The sequence below is a fragment of the Eucalyptus grandis genome, chromosome 3, assembly GCF_016545825.1.
Source record: "Eucalyptus grandis isolate ANBG69807.140 chromosome 3, ASM1654582v1, whole genome shotgun sequence".
Taxonomy (NCBI): domain Eukaryota; kingdom Viridiplantae; phylum Streptophyta; class Magnoliopsida; order Myrtales; family Myrtaceae; genus Eucalyptus; species Eucalyptus grandis.
Genome location: NC_052614.1, coordinates 9,401,630 through 9,422,237, shown reverse-complemented (window position 1 = coordinate 9,422,237; position 20,608 = coordinate 9,401,630). Strand labels below are relative to the sequence as shown.

Genomic DNA, 20,608 nt, shown 5'->3' with positions numbered 1-20,608 from the left:
AAAACGAACTAACCTAATCATGCATTGAAGAACAGGATTCAAGTATGAATTAGAATCGTGTGCGTAAAACATGACGTAAAATAAATCTGATCCCCACCCATTATTCAAGTTTGCATGCAATAGAAACCCGCGGAGATTCAATGGCTATTATGGGCGTACTCTACTAACCCAATCCCATCATGTACAGATGGAATATTTTCCAAATAAAAGGTTTGACTTAGACCTTGTTAGGTCCTCAACTACCTTCCATCGAGGTGATTTCTAAATGGATAGTTGTTATTGAAAAGGCACAAATGTGGAAACCGTCCGACCCAAATATCTAAAGGCCAGGGCATTCTCAAACTACTTGTGTTAGTACATCAATCGATTTTCCAAAGGAGGTGAGTTCTTATTTTGAGACATTCAAGTTATCACAAAGTGAGCCCTTTCTTACGGTCACTCAAGACTTAAACTCTGTTCGTTTACAAAAATTATATATTTATGGAAATTATTTTTGGGAAATCATTTTTCAGAAAAATAACAATATTTTCTAATATTCGGTTAAAACTTGAAAATGAACTAGGAAAATATTTTCTCCACTCGATATGAAAAATTTGATTTGATTTTCGTCCGTGCATTCATTTAGATAATTTTATTTATTTATTTAAAAAAATTAAAATTTTAACTTTCTTAACTTATTTTTTTCTTTTTATATTTTTTTAATATTTTCTTTTACCTCCTTCTTCTTCGCCGATCGCTAGCCCCTTCGATCAATTGCCAACCATGGTGACACTTGGTGATCAGCCAAAGGTGAGCTTGAGTACTCAAGCCTCACCAGAGGCTCACGCTTGCTAATTTGGCAAGCAACTAGCTCAAGCTAGCCTATGGTTGGTTGCCGACCGTCATAGTGTTCGGCAACTAGTTGAAACAAAGGGGAAAAAAAAAAGAAAGAAAGAAAGAAGAGGGAGCCAGTAGAGGTGTGAGACAAAGAGAGAGTGAGTGTGGAAAATGTTTTCCACTTAAAAATGTTTTCCTACTTGGAAAGCGGAAAATGTTTTTCCTATCTTATAAATCTTTTTTTCGTTAATAGAAAATATTTTTCCCGATCAATTCATTTTCTCTGTGAAATGAATATTGAAAAATCTAGAAAATATTTTTCTAGAAGTAGTTTTCGGCTAAATAAATGGGAGCCTAAGACTTTTGCTTTCTTCTTTTGCGTATAATAAACATTCGATCTCGTGTTACAATGCTATTTACTTGCAAAATCGCACGTGTGTAGCGAAGGAGACTAATCTCATTCACTCCCGGCACGTGCACCGAGTAGAGGCACGTGCGCGCTCCACCGCAAGCTGGTTTCTCTTTAAAGTCTCTCCACTTCGTCTTCCTTCCACACACTGCCATGGAAAACAAAGAGAAGCTCCATGTCGCGATGTTCCCATGGCTCGCTTACGGCCACCTCATGCCCTTCCTCGAGGTCGCCACCTTCTTAGCTCGAAAGGGTCATCGCATCTCCTTCATCTCCACCCCGAAAAACCTCCAAAAGCTCCCCGCGAACCTCCCTTCCTCGATAACCCTCGTTGAGCTTCCCTTGCCTCGCGTCCATGGCCTCCCCGACTCTGCCGAGTCGACCTCCGAGCTGCTGCAAAACATGGTCCCTTACCTTAAGAAGGCATACGACATGCTCGAGCCAGCTGTTGCCGAGTTCCTTGTGAACTCGGACGTCAACTGGGTGATCCAAGACTTCATGTCTTTCTGGTTACCCCAAAAGGCGAGACAACTCGGTGTTAAATCGGTGTTCTTCAGCATATTCAACGCCAGCATCCTCGCCTTCATTGGCCCGCCATCTCTTCTGATTGACAATCAAGCCCGAGCCAAGACGGCAGAGGACTTGACGGTCGTTCCCCAGTGGGTTACTTACCCAACTAAAATCGCGTTTAGGCTTCATGAGGTGCTCAACGAAGAGGATTTCGTGGACCCTAAATCTAACATGTCGGTTTTCGAAAGGTTTGGCAGGTCGATACAGGGATGCGATATCGTGGCCATAAGGACCTGTAGCGAGTTCGAGGCCGAGCCGTTGAGTCTACTCAAGAAGTTTTACGCAAGACCCGTGGTTCCGATGGGGCTTTTGTCACCCCAGAATAAAAGCCGCCACGAAGGAGACGGGAGATGGAGCGAGCTCAAGCAATGGTTGGATGGTAAGGAAGGGAAGTCAGTGTTCTACGTCGCCCTTGGCACCGAGGTGGCTTTGAGTCAAGAGTTAATGCACGAGCTGGCACGTGGGATTGAAAAGTCAGGTTTGCCCTTCGTCTGGGTGATAAGCCGAAAGGCTGGCCCCAGCAGTATCCCTTCTGGGTTTGAAAGCCGGGTCTCAGGTCGAGGCCTCGTCTGGGTGGGCTGGGCTCCTCAACTCGACATCCTGGCCCACCCGTCGATTGGCGGGTTCTTGACGCACTGCGGGTGGAGCTCGGTCATAGAGGCACTCGGGCAAGGCCGGGCACTGATCCTATTTTCTGGGGGGAGCTCCGACCAAGGGCTGATGGCGAGGCTAATGGACGAGAGGCGGGTTGGGTCGGAAGTGCCAAGGGACAGCCGGGATGGGTCGTTCACGAGTGACTCGGTCGCCGAGACGATAAAGTGGGTCATGGTAGAGCCAGAGGGAGAGGAAGTGAGGGCGAACGCATGGGCCATGCGGGAGATATTTGGTAACGTGGAGTCGCAATTGAAATATTTGGAGGAGTTCGCTCGAGCACTTGAAAAGGGTAGAGAAGAAGATGAAGGGGGAGAGACGATGAACAGTGACACGTTGCATTTCCAAAATGCCTAATGCCCAAAGCACCACTTCCCAGCATTTGGCTTTCAGCATTGAGAATGCCCACATTTGGCAAATAAGTATTCAAAAACACTTGCCAAACACAAAAATTTCCCGGGGCTTTGAAAAACCCAACCAAACGGGGCCGAATCTCTAGACTAGGCATTCTCAAACTATTATTCTAAAGAAATGTGGGAGAATGGGTTCATTACACTACTATGAACCCAACCATGAGTTTTTTTTTTTTTTCCTAGCAAATGTTGTGGCTCACTTGATCAGATTAAGTCAATTGCATTATGCGACCAATTGCAGAATTTTTTTTTGTCTAGGAAGTGTTGCATAGGCTCACTGCATTAGATCAAGCCGATTGCACTATGTGACAAGTTACATAATTTGATAAATATCTTCCTAAAAATAAAAGATCATTATTATCGAGCAGAAATATTAGTCGTTGAAAATGTTTGTATCATCATAACTATTCATGCCTAAACATTTTCTATTGCCAACAGAGATATTTCTCGTCAATCCATCTTCTTCAACAACGAAGATTTTTTTTTTTAAGGTAGGAAAATATTACAATTAATGCACTATCGATGATTTGTATAAACTACCGATAAAAATGATAATGTAGAAATCCTACTCGAAATTATCTCCTTCATGAAATTCACCAAAGGCATAGATGCAAGAGTGATGTTAATATATAAATTTTAGCAATCCAATCATTCATTTATCGCATAAAAATTAAGGATTAATTTTTAACCACTAAACAAAAATATGAGAATTAAGTTGCATAGCATATATTTTTAAGAGCATTTATTTTTTATTATTGTATTTGCATTGGGCCAGGATGGATGAGTTTTAATAAATGGTTCTCATTTTTAATTTGACAAGTTGGACTAAGCCCACGGAGAAAATAAATTGGCCCAAGCCTATTATTCTTTGATGGTTGAAAATTGACTTACGGGAAGTGATGAGTTAGAAGATTAGTATATTTGGAAAAAGAATCACATCGTTCTTTCAATATCCATTCTAGAGAATAGAAGAAAAATTTGCCCAACGAAAAGAAACCAAAAAAGAAAAAGAAAAGATATGGCGTTGAGTCTTTCAAGATTAAACATTCGTTGGGCAAAGTCAATCGCCGGGTTCTTGGCACGTCGTCGCGTTGGAGCTTGGTTGTAGATGTCATAATTATGGTTAATGGATCAACGAAAGCCAATAAATTAAGATACGTCTTTTCTGTTCACATATCTATTGAATTCATAAATTTCCTAAACTTTTATGTTCACGTATCTATTGAATTTATGAATTTCCTAGATTCATGTATTTATTGAGTTCATGAATCTCTTAAATTCACGTGTCTCTGGATTCATGAATCTCTTGGATTCAAGTATCTCTTGATTCATGAATTTCGTGAATACATTCGTCTATTTAATTCATGTATCTCTTCTTTACATGAACTAAAAATCTCTATAAATAGATGGGAGCATAAAGCTTCAATAGAGTTTTTGGGTTTTTTGGTTTTCCCAATTCGATTCTTAAAGAGCTTTGGTATCATTTTCTACTCTTTTGATTTTTCTGGGTACGCTGGTTCAATTGAACGGTTCGACTAAGCCTTGTTTGCATAGTGCTAATCCAAACAGGTTTGATGTATTATATCTTGGGAGGCATAGTTCGTGAATCTACGGAGCACCATTGGCAGGAATTAATCGCCTTAAGGAGATTCGGATATCCATACCTCACCTTCAATTTTATGTTTTATCTTATTTTCTTCTTCTCCAAGATTTGTAAAATGAAGAATATTATAAAGTTGCTATCATCTTCTTTACATTGCTGTTCTGATTATAACAAACAATTTGGTTTCTCTGGATTGATTTCCAACAATTTTAAGGCGATTAGATCACTCATTGTTTGTTGTTCTTGTCAAATTATTGAGATGATTGAAAACAATTATGTGCCCTTCAATGTCCCGAATGTTTCAAGAGACATTCCTATGGTTGATTCGACCTTTTCTATGGAAGATGTTCAACCCTCAGGGTTTGAATTTGTAGCAACCAATGCTACGGACCCTTGGGCCAACACCAATTTTGGTGGTGTGGGTACAAGTCATACGACTGGTTTGCATGGGGCTTTTTTTTCAGAATAGTACAAGCCAAATGGCTTTTGGCTCCGTTTATAGGGGATAGTTCAACAAACTTTGCCTACTGTGATGGCAACACCTCTAGTTACAACTAATGAGAAACCGGAGAAATTCACCAGAGTGGGCTTTAAACAATGGCAACAGAAGATGTTCTTCTATCGACTATGCTAAATCGACGAAGTATTTATCGGAGGTGTGCCTTGTAATTAGTCTAGATGAGCACGATGTCATGACGCTCGGTGCATTGGAGGCTTGGAAGCATGGAGATTTCTTATGCCGAAATTACATCCTTAACTGTTTAGTGAATTTTCTTTATAATGTTTATTGTAATATTGAATCTGCTAAACAGTTATAGGAGTCCTTAGAGAAGAAATACAACACTGAGGATGCTGGCACTAAGAAATTTGTGGTTGTCAAATTCTTGGACTACAAGATGGTGGATTCTAAATCTGTCATGAGTCAGATTCAAGAATTACAACTAATTCTAAGTGACATCTCTGCTGAGGAATGATACTTAGTGAATCATTCCAAGTGGTGGCTATGATTGAGAAACTGCCTTCGAGTTGATCAGACTTCAAAAATTATTTGAAGCACAAACGGAAAGAGATGAGTCTTGAAGATCTCATTATGTGCCTTAGAATCAAGGAGGACAATAGAAGGAGTGCTAACCCTTCTTCGAGCTAAAGGCCAACGTTGTGCAATCTTCCAAATCCAAGCAAGATAGAAAAATGAAGATGTTTTTTCAAAGAAAAGGCAAGCGAAGGAACAGTTCCAGAAATTTCAAGGGACGTGTTTTATATGCAACAAGCCCGGCCATCGTGCTAAGGATTGCAAGAACTGCCCAAAAAGTCAAAACGATGGTGCAGCCCAGCAACTAAATTTTGACAGAACATGACAATATTGAGAGATTGTCTGTTGTGGTAATATTTGAAGCATCTCTAGTGTCGAACACTAATGGTCGGTGGCTAGACACATGTGCCACAAATCACATCTGTGCAGATAAACACATGTTCTCATCTTATGAGAAGGTGAAGAAGATGAAAAGCTTTATATGGCTAACTCTGCATCAGCAAAGATTGTTAAAGAGGAAAGGTGATCCTGAAGTTTACATCTGGTAAGGAGGTTGCCCTCTGAATGTGCTGCATGTACTAGAGATTCGGAAAAACCTAAACTCTGGCCCCATACTTGTTAAGAAAGGTTTCAAAATTGTATTTGAATCGACAAGTTTGTACTTTCAAAAAGAGGGATGTATGTCGGAAAATGGTACTTGTGTAATGACCTGTTTAAAGCCAATGTGGCTGTCATTTGTTGACACCTAATGTAAACTCATCTCTTAGAAATAGAAGATAATCTTTAATTATAGAGGGAAATCTTGAAAAAAAAAAATTGAATTCAAAAAATTCAACACATGTGATTTTGGAGCAACTTTTTTGTTGAAGAAGTTGAGTGAATATTGGGAAATCTTCAACAACTTCGAGTATTTCCTCTATAAAAAAGAAGGTGATGTTTCGGAACCAAGGGAGGGCTGAAGAAATTAGCGAAAAGTGTTTGTGTGTTTTCATGGTGAGAGAATTTGGCAAACTATGGTGAGGTTTAATGGGGGACTTTTGGGATGAGTCTTCGAAGTATTCACACAAGGGGATAGAGTTTTTGTGAGAGAAAAGTCAAAAAAGGTGAGAGTGGGGGAGGGTTCGACAGAGAGTGAAAGAGACAGGTGAGAGAGTGTCAGGTGATAGAAAAATTAAAAAAAGGGGAGGAAAGAATAAAATTGTTCTTCTTCCTCGATGGTTCGTCCGTTGCAGCGCCCAGACCTCCTGCGCTACTCTGCCTCCGACGTGCCCTTCGCCAACGACGCCCACGGCCCGACGCCGATCCAGGCGATTCCCCCCTTTGAGCACTGCAACCAAGCAACACCACTTGACCGACTACAGCAACACCAGAATTCGGTGCCTCTGCTTGAGCACCGACGCCCGTCTCCACTCAGCCGACGCCTGCACCTGGAATCCTCTGCCCGCGACGCCCATCGCCGGTGGTCCGAGCTACTGCGCGCCCGACGCCCGCAGCGCACCTCACCGCTCCACTTGCCATCCACCGACGCTCGCCGTGCCACCGCTTGCCTTCACCGGAGTCTCGACGCCAACCTGAAGCTTCGCCGAGCCGCAACCCGCTCCGCTCACGCCACGCCCCGCGCGCCGACATTGCTGCTCCTCTGCTCGCTACTGCACACCCGAATAGAGCGTCCAGTTATCACCCGAGCCTCGTAGGAGTTCTGATGAACCTATTTCGAGCGGCGACCCATTATCGAACCACCATCGCAGCTCGGCCACCACTGTTTTTTTTGACATTCCTCAAGTTAATCGTGAGGTAGACTAGGTAGATTTTTAGATTAAGTTTATTTTGAGTATTTGGACTCATAGTTTTCTTTTTATTCTAACTTGATTTGTTTTGATTTATTATCATTACCCGATTTAGGAAATTGGTCATATTAAGTCATGATAATCAAAAATATTGAGCCGCGAGACGTCGGGTTAGATTTTTGATTATTTCGACTTTTTATGGCAAAATTCATGAATTGCTTTGCATCATTGATTCATATTAAAATAATATGCCATTGATTTACATGGATGGATTTTTTTTCTTTTTATTTTGGCATGTCATCGTTATTTGCTCATCATATATCATGAATTATAGAACTTAGGTATTTAAGTCCACACATATCTCATGTTTAAAGCAACGCATTTTAATTTTTAAGATTCATATAGAATTAGGATAATTTTCCTTTAATAAAATCAAAACAAAAATAAAAAATAAAAAATGTTATTTAGGTTATATAGATTTCATAATGTGCACACCACACGTTGCGCTTTAGTTAGTGGGTCATAGGCTAATGTTTTAATATTCCCGTGTGTAGTTGTTTTTAATAATAAAAAAAAAGGCCAAAGATTGGTATTGCATCATTATATTGTCAAAAAAGAAAATACAAAAGTCATTTATTTGTTTAGTTAATAGGTTAGTTTATAATTAATCCCATTTCATATCATCATTGTTAGTGCAGGTTGCATATGTGTAATAAAAAAAATCATTAAAAAATCATAAAAAGAACATGCATATGGAATTACCACGTCATACATCCCATATCATATAGCACATGCATATTTAGGGTTATGTAAATTAGATTGCATACATATAGTGATAGTTCAAGTTATGACACATGAATTGCATCTCACATATCATTAAAGTAAAATTCATGCATGTCAAATCTAAATTAAATTTACATTTAATTAATATTAAAAAAAAAAAGGAGAAAAATAAAAAATTAGATATCATGTTTAGGGCATGTATTTTGATTAGCATTTTTGTAAGTTTTTCTTTAGAGAGTGGACCTTAATCAAGTTGTAGTTTATAATTTCTTACAATTTATCACTTCGGCTTATTGAATGTTATTTGATTGATTGTGCACCTGCATAACCATCCTTAGCATGTTAGTAGCTTAGGTTAAAATTAATCAAGACTGCCTGCAAAATATTTTTGAAATGAAAATGACAAGGTACCGAAAGGGCGTTAGATTTTTTTTTGCGTAACCATGTCCTTGGACCTATTGAATCTCTGGTTCGCAAAAGTAAAATATTCTCCCATATTTTACTTGGGTTTCTAACCAAACCTAATTGGTTAGTGGCGGCTCCAAATTGAGTATAATTGCATGATTAAATGGGTTAATTCATTAGTATCAAGTCGCGATTGGTAGGACTTAGGAGGGTCCGTGCCAAGTCTTCAGACTTAGTAATCCATTAGCTTTCTTTAAGTAATTCACCCTTGAGGAGGTCGCGACAGCTTGACGACTCCACTAAGGAGAGTTAAAACTCATAGTAGACATAGGCCTGTTTCTTTTTTTTTCTTTTTTTTTAAATATTTTGTTTGACAGCATGGAAACAAGGTACGCTCCTAACATAAAGTGTTAAATATTTTTACAGAAATGAGGTATAAGGGGAGCAGTGCTTGTTGACTCTTTGTTTTGTAGGAAGGTGTTGGGATTGAATGTTTTTCTTATATATTGAAGTGTTGCTTGCATTATAAATTGTTGTTTATGATTTTCAAATTGTTTTAGCACTACACATTGCACACACAACCTGCCGTCGGACCTGGACCGCATTTAAGGATTCTAGGATGGTGTTGAGAAATGAATCAACCTTGAACGCGAGACCGCAATGTAAAGGTTACCTTTCTCAACCCCGAAAATTTTCTTGGTGTCAAAACGTTTATCCTTGTTCGCAAAACTATGCGACCATGGGATTTTCTTTTGACTGAGCCATAGTTAAGAGGACCGACATTTATACTCAAGACTTGTGACTAGTCGGCCCATCCTCTTAGCTCTAACTTGCTAAGCCTTGTAGTTTAGGTGTTAAGCCTCACATCTCATGCGCCTGTCAATGTGGTTGCCATTTTTTTTTTTTTTTGGTGAAGTAAGTATTCTTACCTTATAATATGCAATTTATTTACTTTATTGCACTTTCTTTTGGTCCATGACAAAAGGTCGATCGTGAGTTTTAATCTATATACAATGGGGAGATCCAATGTTCAATTCATTCCAACTCCCAAGATTGAGCTCGAGGGGCAAATTAAGTAAAGAAGGTCGGGATTATGTGGAGTCGATCTTGGGACGGCTCATCCCCCTTTTGGATATTGGAGTCCATAGTGGTGTTTTGCAAACTATATCACACTTTTGGTGTCTCGAGACGGCTACATTTATTTTTGGTAAAAATGAGCTAACTCCAACACTTTGGAAGAGTATAGCGTTATCATAGGAATGCCCATTGAGACTGAACTTGTTAGGCCACCTCTTGGTATGGAGCGCACATCGATTTTATCTCAATTTCTAAGAATTAAAACTGATGAGGTTAAGAAAGTTTTGAAAGCTAATTGTAACGCATGCCCATTCTCCTTTTTGGCTGATCATTTTTAAATCAATCTTCAATGCGCCAAAGGGTAGGATATTCATCTTAGCATTCTTTGGATTTATAATCTTTCCTCGTCGACAAAATGCCATTAATCCTTCAATTGCACGGGTGGTCAGACAAGCATGCGCTGGCATGAACTTTATAAACATGATTTTGGCTGAGACATTTTTGTCCATCAACCGTTTTAAACAAAATGGAGAAAAAAATCATGAATGCCTCTCCTAAACTTTTACAAATTTGGTTTCTTTCTCACATGAAGGAGTTTGGTCATTTCATGCTGTTAACACCTAAATTTCGTTTTTAATTAATTAGGTTTTTTTTTTTTTACATTTATTTGTCTTTTTCAGATAGTAAATAATAATAAACAAAACAAAAGCAAAGCAAAAGCCCAGCCCATCTTTTTCTCCTTCTCTTCTCCCTCCGCGTGGCCCCTACGGCCCATTTTCCTTCACCCCCCGGCCCGGCCCCTTTCTCTCTTCTTCTTCCTCCTTCCCTTTCCTTCGCCGCTGCAACTCACGCGCGAGGGAGGCCAACGCGCGAAGGACGGCCTACGGCCGAGGAGTGTAGGCCGACGTTGGCCGGAGGGGATAAGATCGCGGCGCCATTAATGGTGAGCGAGCTTGTTTGGAAAGCTTGATGGGACACCGGTTCAGCCAAGCGGAACCGGTGGGCAAGCCGGAGGCCGGCGACCGAGCCCCTCCGTCGACCGGAGTTCCTTCGCCTATAAATAGGTGGCCGCAAGCATCGTCGGAGGGCGTGGCGAGCTCGGAGATCCTTCACTTCGAGACATCGGGAAGGGTTGAAGGGCAAGCGCGGGAGAGAGCTCGAGTCGCGAGCTCACCCCACCTTCCACCGAGAGACTTCGGGAAGGCGGGCGGCAAGCGACCTCGAAGGTCGATCCGGCCGGTGGAGGCTCGGATCGCCCGAGTGAGAGAAGATTGAGGCCGAGGTAGGGTTTCGCGAGATCTGCGCCTCGGATCTAGTCTTTTTAGTATTCTTTGTTCTTCTGCCGCGGACGCTATGCCACCGCTGTTCGCCCGACCGAGATCCCAACGCCATCCTCTTTGTCCCCCTCGAGCTGCCTCTCCTCCAAAGCTCAAAGAGCGAGCTCGAGCCCGAGAGAGAGAGCCCCAATCAAATCGACGGAGCCCAAGCCTCGCTGACGCCGTCGTCGTCCGCCACGGTCGCCGCCATCAGTCTGCCCTCGCCGCGGCCGCCACCGTCGCAGATCAACTCCTGTCGTCGCCGTCATCGCCTCCGTTCAAGAAAAGGTAAAAACCGTCGCTGCCGTCCTGCGCCCATCGCACCCCCATTCTGTCGGCGTCGCTGTCGTCGTGGTTCCCATCGTCTTCGTCGTCACCGCCGTAGTCGCCGTCGCCGCCAAGCACCTCGGTTCCCCCTCGGCGCCACGGATTCGCAAACCCTAGGGTTTGCGATTTTTCCGGTCGCCGAGTCGGATCCCGGGTCTCGGAACCGGGTAGGGTTTCGCGAGATTCGAGGGGCGGCGGGAGTCGAGTCACGATCGGATCCGGGTCGGGTAGGGTTCGCGGTAGCGGGTCGCGGGCGGGTCAATGGATCCAGTCGTTGGGCCGGGCCGAGCGTCCCAAACGCCGGCCACGACGTCGTTTTGAAAAAAAAAAAAAAAAAAAGTCAGGCCCGCGTAGCAGGCCCATCTGCGTTTTGGGCCGACCCAGGTCGGACCCAAGCAGCGGATCCGAACCGGGTCGGCTTTTTTTTATATTATATTATGTAATATTTTAATAAAAAGAAAAAATCAAAAATAATTTATTTATAAAAAAATATTAAAAATATTTTAATTTCTAGAAAACCGAAAAATGTTTTAATTTCCAAAAAAATCGAAAAAATATATTAAAAATATTTATTTTTCGAAAAATAAAAAATATCAAAAATATTTCATATTTTCCAAAAAATGCCAAAAATCCAAAAAAAGCCAAAAATTCATGAAAAAGCCAAAAATTCAGAAAAAACCAAAAAGACTTGTATTTTTCCAAAAAAAATACCAAAAAACCCCAAAAAATCCCTTTTGTGTCCAAAAAATTAGAAAATGACTCAAAAAATGTTTTTCCTCCCAAAATGCATGGAAAATCCCTCGAACATCCAAAAACCTCAGGATTTAAACAAGATTAGGTACCGAAATGGCATTAGTGATTAACTAGTGTAATCAAGTCCCCGATCCTAATTTCTCTGGTTGCGCAGGAGTGAGTATTTCTCCCGATACTTCACTTGGGTTTCTAATCAACCCACCCCAAATCGATTAGTGGCGACTCCAATTTAAAATTTGATTTACGGGTTAAAAACTCAAACTATTAAAGTCGTGAATTGGTGGACTTGGGAGAGTCCGGGCATAATTAATTTCAGCCGAGCCATTAGCCTCCTTAGGCGCCCGTACCCGATTGCAGACGCCGAAAAAAAAGAGGTTGCGACACATGCATCGAGGTGAAATTGATGATTCTAGTTACCCAATAAAGAGATTTTCAATCTTAGAGAAAAAGTATACTAGAAAATCATTTTTCTATTGGGTGACTTTTCTTAAAGATCCGAGATCTCATGAGCTTCCTATGGTATGCTAAATGGTTCCATGTTAGCGTGGCTCGTTTCTCTTGCAAGACAGATAATCCAATTCCACTTATGGGAATTATTGGTGTAACATCTTTCTATCCTTATAGAGCGGCCCGCCAGTATCGAGTACTCCAAGATATCCCACCTCCTCTCCGAGTGGATCTGTTTCAAGCCCGCTTCGTGCGCAAGGATCACAAATACCTCAATGAGATCGAGCGTCTTGAAAATGCATGGAAGGAATGCCATCCGGAAAAAATAGTGGTGCCTAGAAGATTGAAAGGAAAAGAGAGGGTTTTTCATGCCTCGGATTATTATATCCACCATCATGAGATCCCTCAAGCTCTACTTCCCGTGATACCTGAAGTGACCATGAAGCCCACTCGTAAAGCACAAATTGAATGTCTTGAAGAAACGGTGGAAAGGAAGGAGGCTCGAATCTCTAAGTTGGTTTGGCAGAACAAGAAGCTTCAAACTACTGTGATCTCCCAATTGTATATGGAAAAGAGTCGCTAGATTTAGGAGTTTAGTTCTGGCTTTAAGGTGTTATTTCAATTTCTTAGATTGATGTTTTAGGAATTTAATTTCCTAGGGAGTTATTTTAACGTTTTAAGTTGATGTCTTTGGAATTTGATTTCACTTAATAAAATAAACGAGTGACCGTTGTCATGGATCAATCTCATTTGTTATCATGCTTACTGTATTTTTTACATTGATAGGTAACAACATGGCTCACCCAAGATTGCCAATCCGTACTCGTTCTAGGGCAACAATGGCTGATAACACCGAACAAATGCGTGTTGCTAAACAAGCTCGCGTCGCTGCCCTCAAATTAGAGCTTCTTTATTAGATCAAGTAAATTAATTTTTCCAAAATTCATCGGATTCACCTCAAGTTCCACTAAAGACCTATTTAGTAATTATTCTATTTATGAGGATAATTTCTACTCAAAATTTTTTTATTCTATTTCCGGGATAAGTTTTTTGAGTATTTGAAATTCTTTAGTAATTATAAATTTTTATTTTCGAAATAAAAATGCGTTTATACAATTCTCAATTTTTTTGTAACCTAGAATTTTTTTAATTTTTTTAATAATTTTATTATATTTTCTCAATTTTTTTCTTTTCTTTTTTCCTCCTCTTCTTCTTCCTTTAGCTTATCTCCAGCCAAACTAGAATCAATTACCTCGCTAGCCTCAAGGGAGCCCGACCACCGCGTTGCGGAGGAGGAATAAGAAAAAGAAAAGAATAAAAGAAATGGAAGAAAATAAAGAAAATTACTTGATTCTCGAATTGTATCTAAGAATAAAGAAGCAACTTTTTTTTTCTTGATTCTATTCTAAATTTATTCCGAAGAACAAAAAAATTAACTGACATTAACAAACAAATTTTTGTTTCTTTTTTGTTCAGAGTAACAAAAGAATAGAAATAGTCACTGCTTGGCCGATTATCAAACAGGACCTAAAATTTTTTAACAAAATTATACAAATTTATGCACTATATAATATTAGTTATATCCACCATTCATTCATAAAATCCAAATGCTTAGGAATGAAAAAACTCTAAATTCACTCTATTTGACTTAGATAGTTTATCTAAACAGAAATATAACACTCAATTTATATTAATGATATTCCCTCCTCAATTGGAAAGTAAAGTACCTAAATCTTTTCAGCTGGTCATAAATTGTTTCTTGATAGTTTATCTCGTGTGATATTTGTTTTGGTACATCAAAAGTTTAACAGAATAAGAAGTTACTTCTCTCCCTTGAATCATCTAAGTCAATGCACATGAAGAGAAGATATGAAATCTCAAAGATAATTATTAGCTACCTTGGCTGCAGCCACCTCTACTTTTGACTTTACTAATATTGCATAAATCACATATCGTTATTAATTCAACTCCTTTCTTGCCTTAAAAAAAAATTCAAATATTGGCATGTTGGATTATGTATATAGTTTTTTTTTCCATGAAACAAATACCGAAAAATCCAGAAAATGTTTTTCAGAAAAACCTTTTTCACAAAACGAATGGAGTCTTTAGTCTCATGTAATAAGTTATAAACATCTAAACGCAAGTTAATTTATGCCAATATTAATTAGAATTTTAAAGCACCATACGTAGTTCTTTTATATATATATATATATGAAGAGAGAGCTCATTCTCCATTGCATTCGAATTCACTCGCTAGTCACATCACCACCACACACGTCAAATGAAAAAGTAGTGTTCACAGCCACTGCCATGGAAAACGAAGAGAAGAAGCTTCACGTACCGATGTTCCCATGGCTTGCTTACGCCACCTCATGCCCTTCCTCGATGTCGCCACCTTCTATCTGGAGAAGCTCCCTCCTCAGATCATGTTAGCTTAGTTGGGAGCACATGGGATATGGGGCCGTGTGCGTTCCCCCGCGTACGGAAAAGACAAGATAATCGTGTGGTTTGAAATTAAATAAATGACTTCGTACAATAAGTAGATATTTCACTATGGTTATCCATTTATACATTCATCCTATAAAGTTTTGTGTATTTCCCTCTAGTTGGTTAGCGCTAAAAAACTATAAGACAAATCGTGGAATAGCCCTTCGGACGGTTCAAAATACTAGTTTTTAGTAAAAATTAGAAAAATGATCGAGTGGTAGTCTTTAATTTACTTTGAGAAAAACAATCTATTTTAGATTAAAAAATCAAATAATAAATAATAAATTGATATGGAGCCCACTCCTTTAAAAATTTGTGGCTCATAACTAACTATTATTCTTACAATAACCAAAAATTGTTATATTAACAAAGCCCTAAAAACTAAAAGACGAAAAGTAAGAAGTCACTTATGCCATGACTTGCTATCAATAAAAAAGTAAAGCCGTGAAAATAAGAAATTCAATTTTAGTGTTACTGACTCCCTCACACTCTTAGCATATTATGGATCAATTACTATGTATAATCCTGGAGATGAGTAAAGCTAAAAGAGATTGGCTAGCTCAACACTTTTTGTGCTACCGTAAGAATAAAATTATTTGAATTTTGATTTTTTGTGGTGCAGAATAAACTGTTATTTTCACAGTAGATTAAAAACCGTTACCCAATCACTTCTCAAGCTAAAACTTGATGTTCTTTCTTGCCAAGATGATAAGGGACTGATTATGTCCTGATTTTAATGAAAAATCAATTGCGCAGTTTCCTCAAACTTGGCCAGGTAGTGGAATGGGGCAATTAAGTTTGCCCTCTGTTCAGGTGAGTAGGGCAGAAGGCTTGCTCCGGCATGATCTCTTTTGGGTCCGGAAGTCTGGGTGTCGATCAGCGGGTTCTTGGCGCATCGTCGCGTTGGAGCTTGGTTGTAGAGGCACCCAGGGAGGGCCAGGCGCCGATCTTGTTTACTATGGGAGCTCAGACCAACGGTTGATGGCGAGACTGATGGATGAGATGCGGGTCGAATAAGAGGTGCTAATGGATGAATGAGAGGGGCCACTCACTAGTGACTTGGTAGCCGGTACGATTAGGGGGGTCAGAGGAGCCGAGGACGAGTGCATGGGCCGTGAGGGAGATACTTGGCAACATGAAGTTGCAATTCGAGTATGTGGATGAGCACACTCGGGCACTTGAAAGGGGCAGAGCCTTGAGTCATTGAACTTGTGGTCCTAGAATGGGGCCAAACTCATTTGAGACGCCATCCTCGATTATTATTGCCATTAAGGGGCAACACCGGGTCCTATCAATTAGATATGGGCCGTGTATGACAAAAACAAACTAATCTAATCATGCATTGAAGAACAGGATTCAAGTATGAATTAGAATCGTGTGTGGAAAACATGACGTAAAATAAATCTAACCCCCACCCATTATTCAAGTTTGCATGCAATAGAAACGCGCGGAGGTTCAATGGCTATTATGGGCGCACTCTACTAACACAATCCCATCATGTATTGATGGTATATTTTCCAAACATAAGCTTTGACTTAGACCTTGTTGTGCCCTTAACTGCCTTCCATCGAGGCGATTTCTAAATGGATAGTTGTTATTGAAAAGGCACAAATGTGGAAACCGTTCGACTCAAATATCTAAAGACCAAGGCATTCTCGAACTACTTGTGTTAGTACATCAATCGATTTTCCTAGGGAGGTGAGTTCTTATTTTTAAGACATTCAAGTTATCACGAAATGAGCCATTTTTTACGGTCACTCAAGACTTAAACTCCGTTCGTTTTATTAAAAATATAGTATTTTTGGAAATTATTTTTTGGAAGTCATTTTTCAGAAAAATGACAATATTTTCTAATATTCGGTTGAAACTTGAAAATGAACTAGGAAAATATTTTTCACTACTTGGTATGAAAAATTTGATTTGATTTTCCTCCGTGTATTCCTTTAGATAATTTTTCTTTATTTTAGAAAGAAAAATCAAAATTTTAATTTTCTTAACTTATTTTTTTCCTTTTATTTTTCTTTACCTCCTTCTTCTTGGACCAATCGCCAACCCCTTCAGTTAGTTGCCAACCATGCTGACACTCGATGATCGGCCAAAGGTGAGCTTGAGTACTCAAGCCTCACCGAGGCTCACGCTCTCTAATCTGGCAAGCAACCAGCTCAAGCTAGCCTATGGTTGGTTGCTGACGGTCATAGTGTTCGGCAACAGGTTGAAACAGAAGGGAAAAAAAAAAAAAGAAAGAAGAGGGAGCCAGCAGAAGTGTGAGATAAGAGAGAGTGAGTGTGGAAAATGTTTTCCGATTGAAAATGTTTTCCCTACTCGAAAAAGTGGAAAATGTTTTTCCTATCTTATAAATCTTTTTTTCATTAATAGAAAATAATTTTCCTGATCAATTCATTTTCCGTGAAATAAATATCAAAAAATCTAGAAAATATTTTTTTAGAAGTAGGTTTCGGCTAAATAAATGGGAGCCTAAGACTTTTGCTTTCTTCTTTTGCGTATAACAAACATTCGCTCTTACGTTACAATGCCATTTCCTTGCAAAAAAATCGCACGTGTAGCGAAGGAGACTAATCTCATTCTCTCCCGGCACGTGCGCCGATTAGAGGCACGTGCGCGTTCCATCGCCAGCTGGTTTCTCTTTTAAAATTTCTCTCTCACTTCGACTTCCTTCCACAAACCACCATGGAAAAAGAGAAGCTCCACGTTGCGATGTTCCCATGGCTCGCTTACGGCCACCTCATGCCCTTCCTCGAGGTCGCCACCTTCTTAGCTCGAAAGGGTCATCGCATCTCCTTCATCTCCACCTTGAAAAACCTCCAGAACCTCCCCCAGAACCTCCCTCCCTCGATAACCCTCGTTGAGCTTCCCTTGCCTCGGGTCCATGGCCTCCCCGACTCTGCCGAGTCGACCTCCGAGCTGCCGCATAACATGTTCCCTTACCTTAAGAAGGCATACGACATGCTCGAGCCAGCTGTTGCCGAGTTCCTTGTGAACTCGGACGTCAACTGGGTGATCCAAGACGTCATGTCTTTCTGGTTACCCCAAAAGGCGAGACAACTCGGTGTTAAATCGGCGTTCTTCAGCATATTCAGCGCTACCAGCCTCGCCTTCATTGGCCCGCCATCTCTTCTGATTGACGGTCAGGCCCGAGCCAAGACGGCAGAGGACTTGACGGTCGTTCCCCAGTGGGTTACTTACCCAACTAAAGTCGCGTTCAGGCTTCATGAGGTGATGAACGAAGAGGATTTCGTGGACTCTAACTCTAACATGTCAGTTTTCGAAAGGTTAGGCAGGTCAATACAGGGCTGCGATATCGTGGCCATAAGGACCTGTAGCGAGTTCGAGGCCAAGCCGTTGAGTCTACTCAAGAAGTTTTACACGAGACCCGTGGTTCCGGTGGGGCTTTTGCCGCCCCAGAATAAAAGCCGCCACGAAGGAGACGGGAGATGGGGCGAGCTCAAGCAATGGTTGGATGATAAGGAAGAGAAGTCAGTGTTCTATGTCGCCCTCGGCACCGAGGTGGCTTTGAGTCAAGAGTTCATGCACGAGTTGGCATGTGGGATTGAAAAGTCAGGTTTGCCCTTCGTCTGGGTGATAGCCGAAAGGCAGGCCCCAGCAGCAGTATCCCTTCTGGGTTCGAAAGCCGGGTCTCGGGTCGAGGCCTCGTCTGGGTGGGCTGGGTTCCTCAGCTCGACATCCTGGCCCACCCATCGATCGGCGGGTTCTTGACGCACTGCGGGTGGAGCTCTGTCATAGAGGCACTCGGGCAAGGCCTCCGACCAAGGGCTGATGGCAAGGCTAATGGACGAGAGGCGGGTCGGGTCGGAAGTGCCAAGGGACGGCCGGGACGGGTCGTTCACGAGTGACTCGGTAGCCGAGACGATAAGGTGGGTCATGGTAGAGCCAAATGGAGAGGAAGTGAGGGCGAACGCATGGGCCATGCGGGAGATATTTGGTAACGTGGAGTCGCAATTGAAATATTTGGAGGAGTTCGCTCGAGCACTTGAAAAGGGTAGAGCCTGAAGCTGAGGAACTTGTCAACCTACAAGTTGGGTGTGTGATTATTTGTACTACGTTGGCATCATGCATGCATGTGGCCAAACACGTATCAATCGTGGATCCAGCAATGATACATGGCATCAGTTTTAGTATACTAATTTCGTTTTCTAGCGCAAGCGTTACATCAAGATCATTATCAAGAGAATGGCTGGATCTGAAGACTTAGAAAAATCCACGTTCCCGGAAAGTGAGTTTTTTCGTTCCCTTCTTCTTTCTTTCTCCAAAAAAAATGACATGTAAGAGAGTGAGTTCCTAGCACCGCTACGAACGCAATCATAAGTTCTTTCTTAATCGAATGTTTTACGGGCTCATTCATTTAGATTCAACTTGTTTTGTTTTGCAACAATTCATATGATTTGGAAATAATTTTCTTTAAAAAAATCATAATTTAGAAATAAAATTGTAGAATAAAATCGTTTCTGTCGCTCGGAAAAATTAATCAATGAAATATGTTTGCATGAAGACACGGTTTCGTCCACAGGGTGGGCGCCCCAGTCCCCAAGATTCCTCCGACTCAGATAAATTGGGATGCAATGTTAGCAATGGCATGTAAAAGCAAGGACCATTTACTTGGGCCTTAGCGTTTCTAATCAGCCCGTCGCTTATTAAGCCCAAATTACAAGGCTGTTTCGTAATTTCTGGCCCATTTCACACATCAGCTTACTCAGTACAAAGGTCAATCGGCCATTCATGGCGCGTTTGTCTGTGTTTCTATTCAAAAAGTGTTAGGGAACAGAAATAGAAAACTATTTCATTCTAATAATTTTTTCCGAGAAACACGTTTGGTAAAAACTTTGTTGAATAAAAAATGAATAAAAACACGTTTGGTAAATTTGTATTTTTTTTTTGTTTCTTTTAATTTTTTAATATTTTTATTTTATTTTTCCTTTTTTTCTTTTTTTTTTTTTTTTCTTCTTTTGGCCGGTCGCCGGCCTCGGCCATGGGGTGATCGGCCGACGAGGGCCGACAGACCTCACCCGGCCACGGCGAGGCTCGTTGGCCCCCGACGAGGCCGAGCCTCGCCCGAGCCAAGGTGAGGCCGAGCCTCGCCCGCACCGGCGAGGCCGAGCCTCGCAGGGGGCCGGCAACCGGCCAAAGAAAAAGAAGAAAAATAACTTTTATTCTTCAAAAGTGTTTCTGGAAAAAAAATAACTTTTTTTGTTTCTTATTTCTTTAATTTTGTTCCCGAAATAAAAGTTAGATTTTGAACAAAAACGCAAACAAACGCGTTTTCTTTTTTTTGTTAGAAACAAAAAAACAGAAAATTTGTTCATGAACAACAAAAAGAAACACAAACATGCAGGCCCTCACTGTCCTCTCTCTCTCTCTCTCTCTCTCTCTCTCTCTCTCTATATATATATATATACAGCAAGGCGAGCGCGCCTACTGGGGCCGAAATGAGCAACACCGGTGGCGGCTACTGGGGTGCTCCACCGGTAAAGACTGCATTGCGGTGGCCGTGAAAGGTGACGGCTTAGGCAGCTTCGATGGAGGAAGAGGAAAGAGCCGCGCCGTCCATTGGGCCGTCCAGAGTCTCGTGCCTAAATCCAATCGATTCATCTTGGTCCACGTGATGCCCGGAGTCACTTCAATCCAAATTCCAGAAAACGTTTTACGAGCGCATATCCCGTTCATATGGGCCTTCTTATGTTGTTTGGACAGCAAT

General features: G+C 41.1%; 1 protein-coding gene across 2 annotated transcripts; it reads left to right on the top strand.

Moving 5' to 3' along the window:
• Positions 1-1,385: 1,385 nt before the first annotated feature.
• LOC104439013 (UDP-glycosyltransferase 91C1) lies at positions 1,386-19,233 on the top strand. 2 transcript variants are annotated; one of them, XM_039308582.1, is made up of 2 exons: positions 1,386-2,510; positions 18,668-19,233. In XM_039308582.1, exons 1-2 carry the CDS (start codon positions 1,409-1,411, stop codon positions 18,904-18,906), a joined length of 1,341 nt encoding a protein of 446 aa, XP_039164516.1. In that variant the 5' UTR covers positions 1,386-1,408; the 3' UTR covers positions 18,907-19,233. The 2 variants fall into 2 exon arrangements, with proteins under 2 accessions (XP_039164516.1, XP_039164517.1); XM_039308583.1 differs by having other exon boundaries at positions 1,386-2,738; positions 18,896-19,233.
• The last annotated feature ends 1,375 nt before the right edge of the window (positions 19,234-20,608 follow it).

Excerpts from the sequence above, each read along its gene's own strand:
- LOC104439013 (XM_039308582.1), top strand. The coding sequence starts at position 1,409 with ATGTTCCCATGGCTCGCTTACGGCCACCTCATGCCCTTCCTCGAGGTC. Across the intron at positions 2,511-18,667 it reads TGGGGGGAGCTCCGACCAAG|GGCTGATGGCAAGGCTAATG; the intron begins GGCTGATGGCGA and ends CCTCCGACCAAG.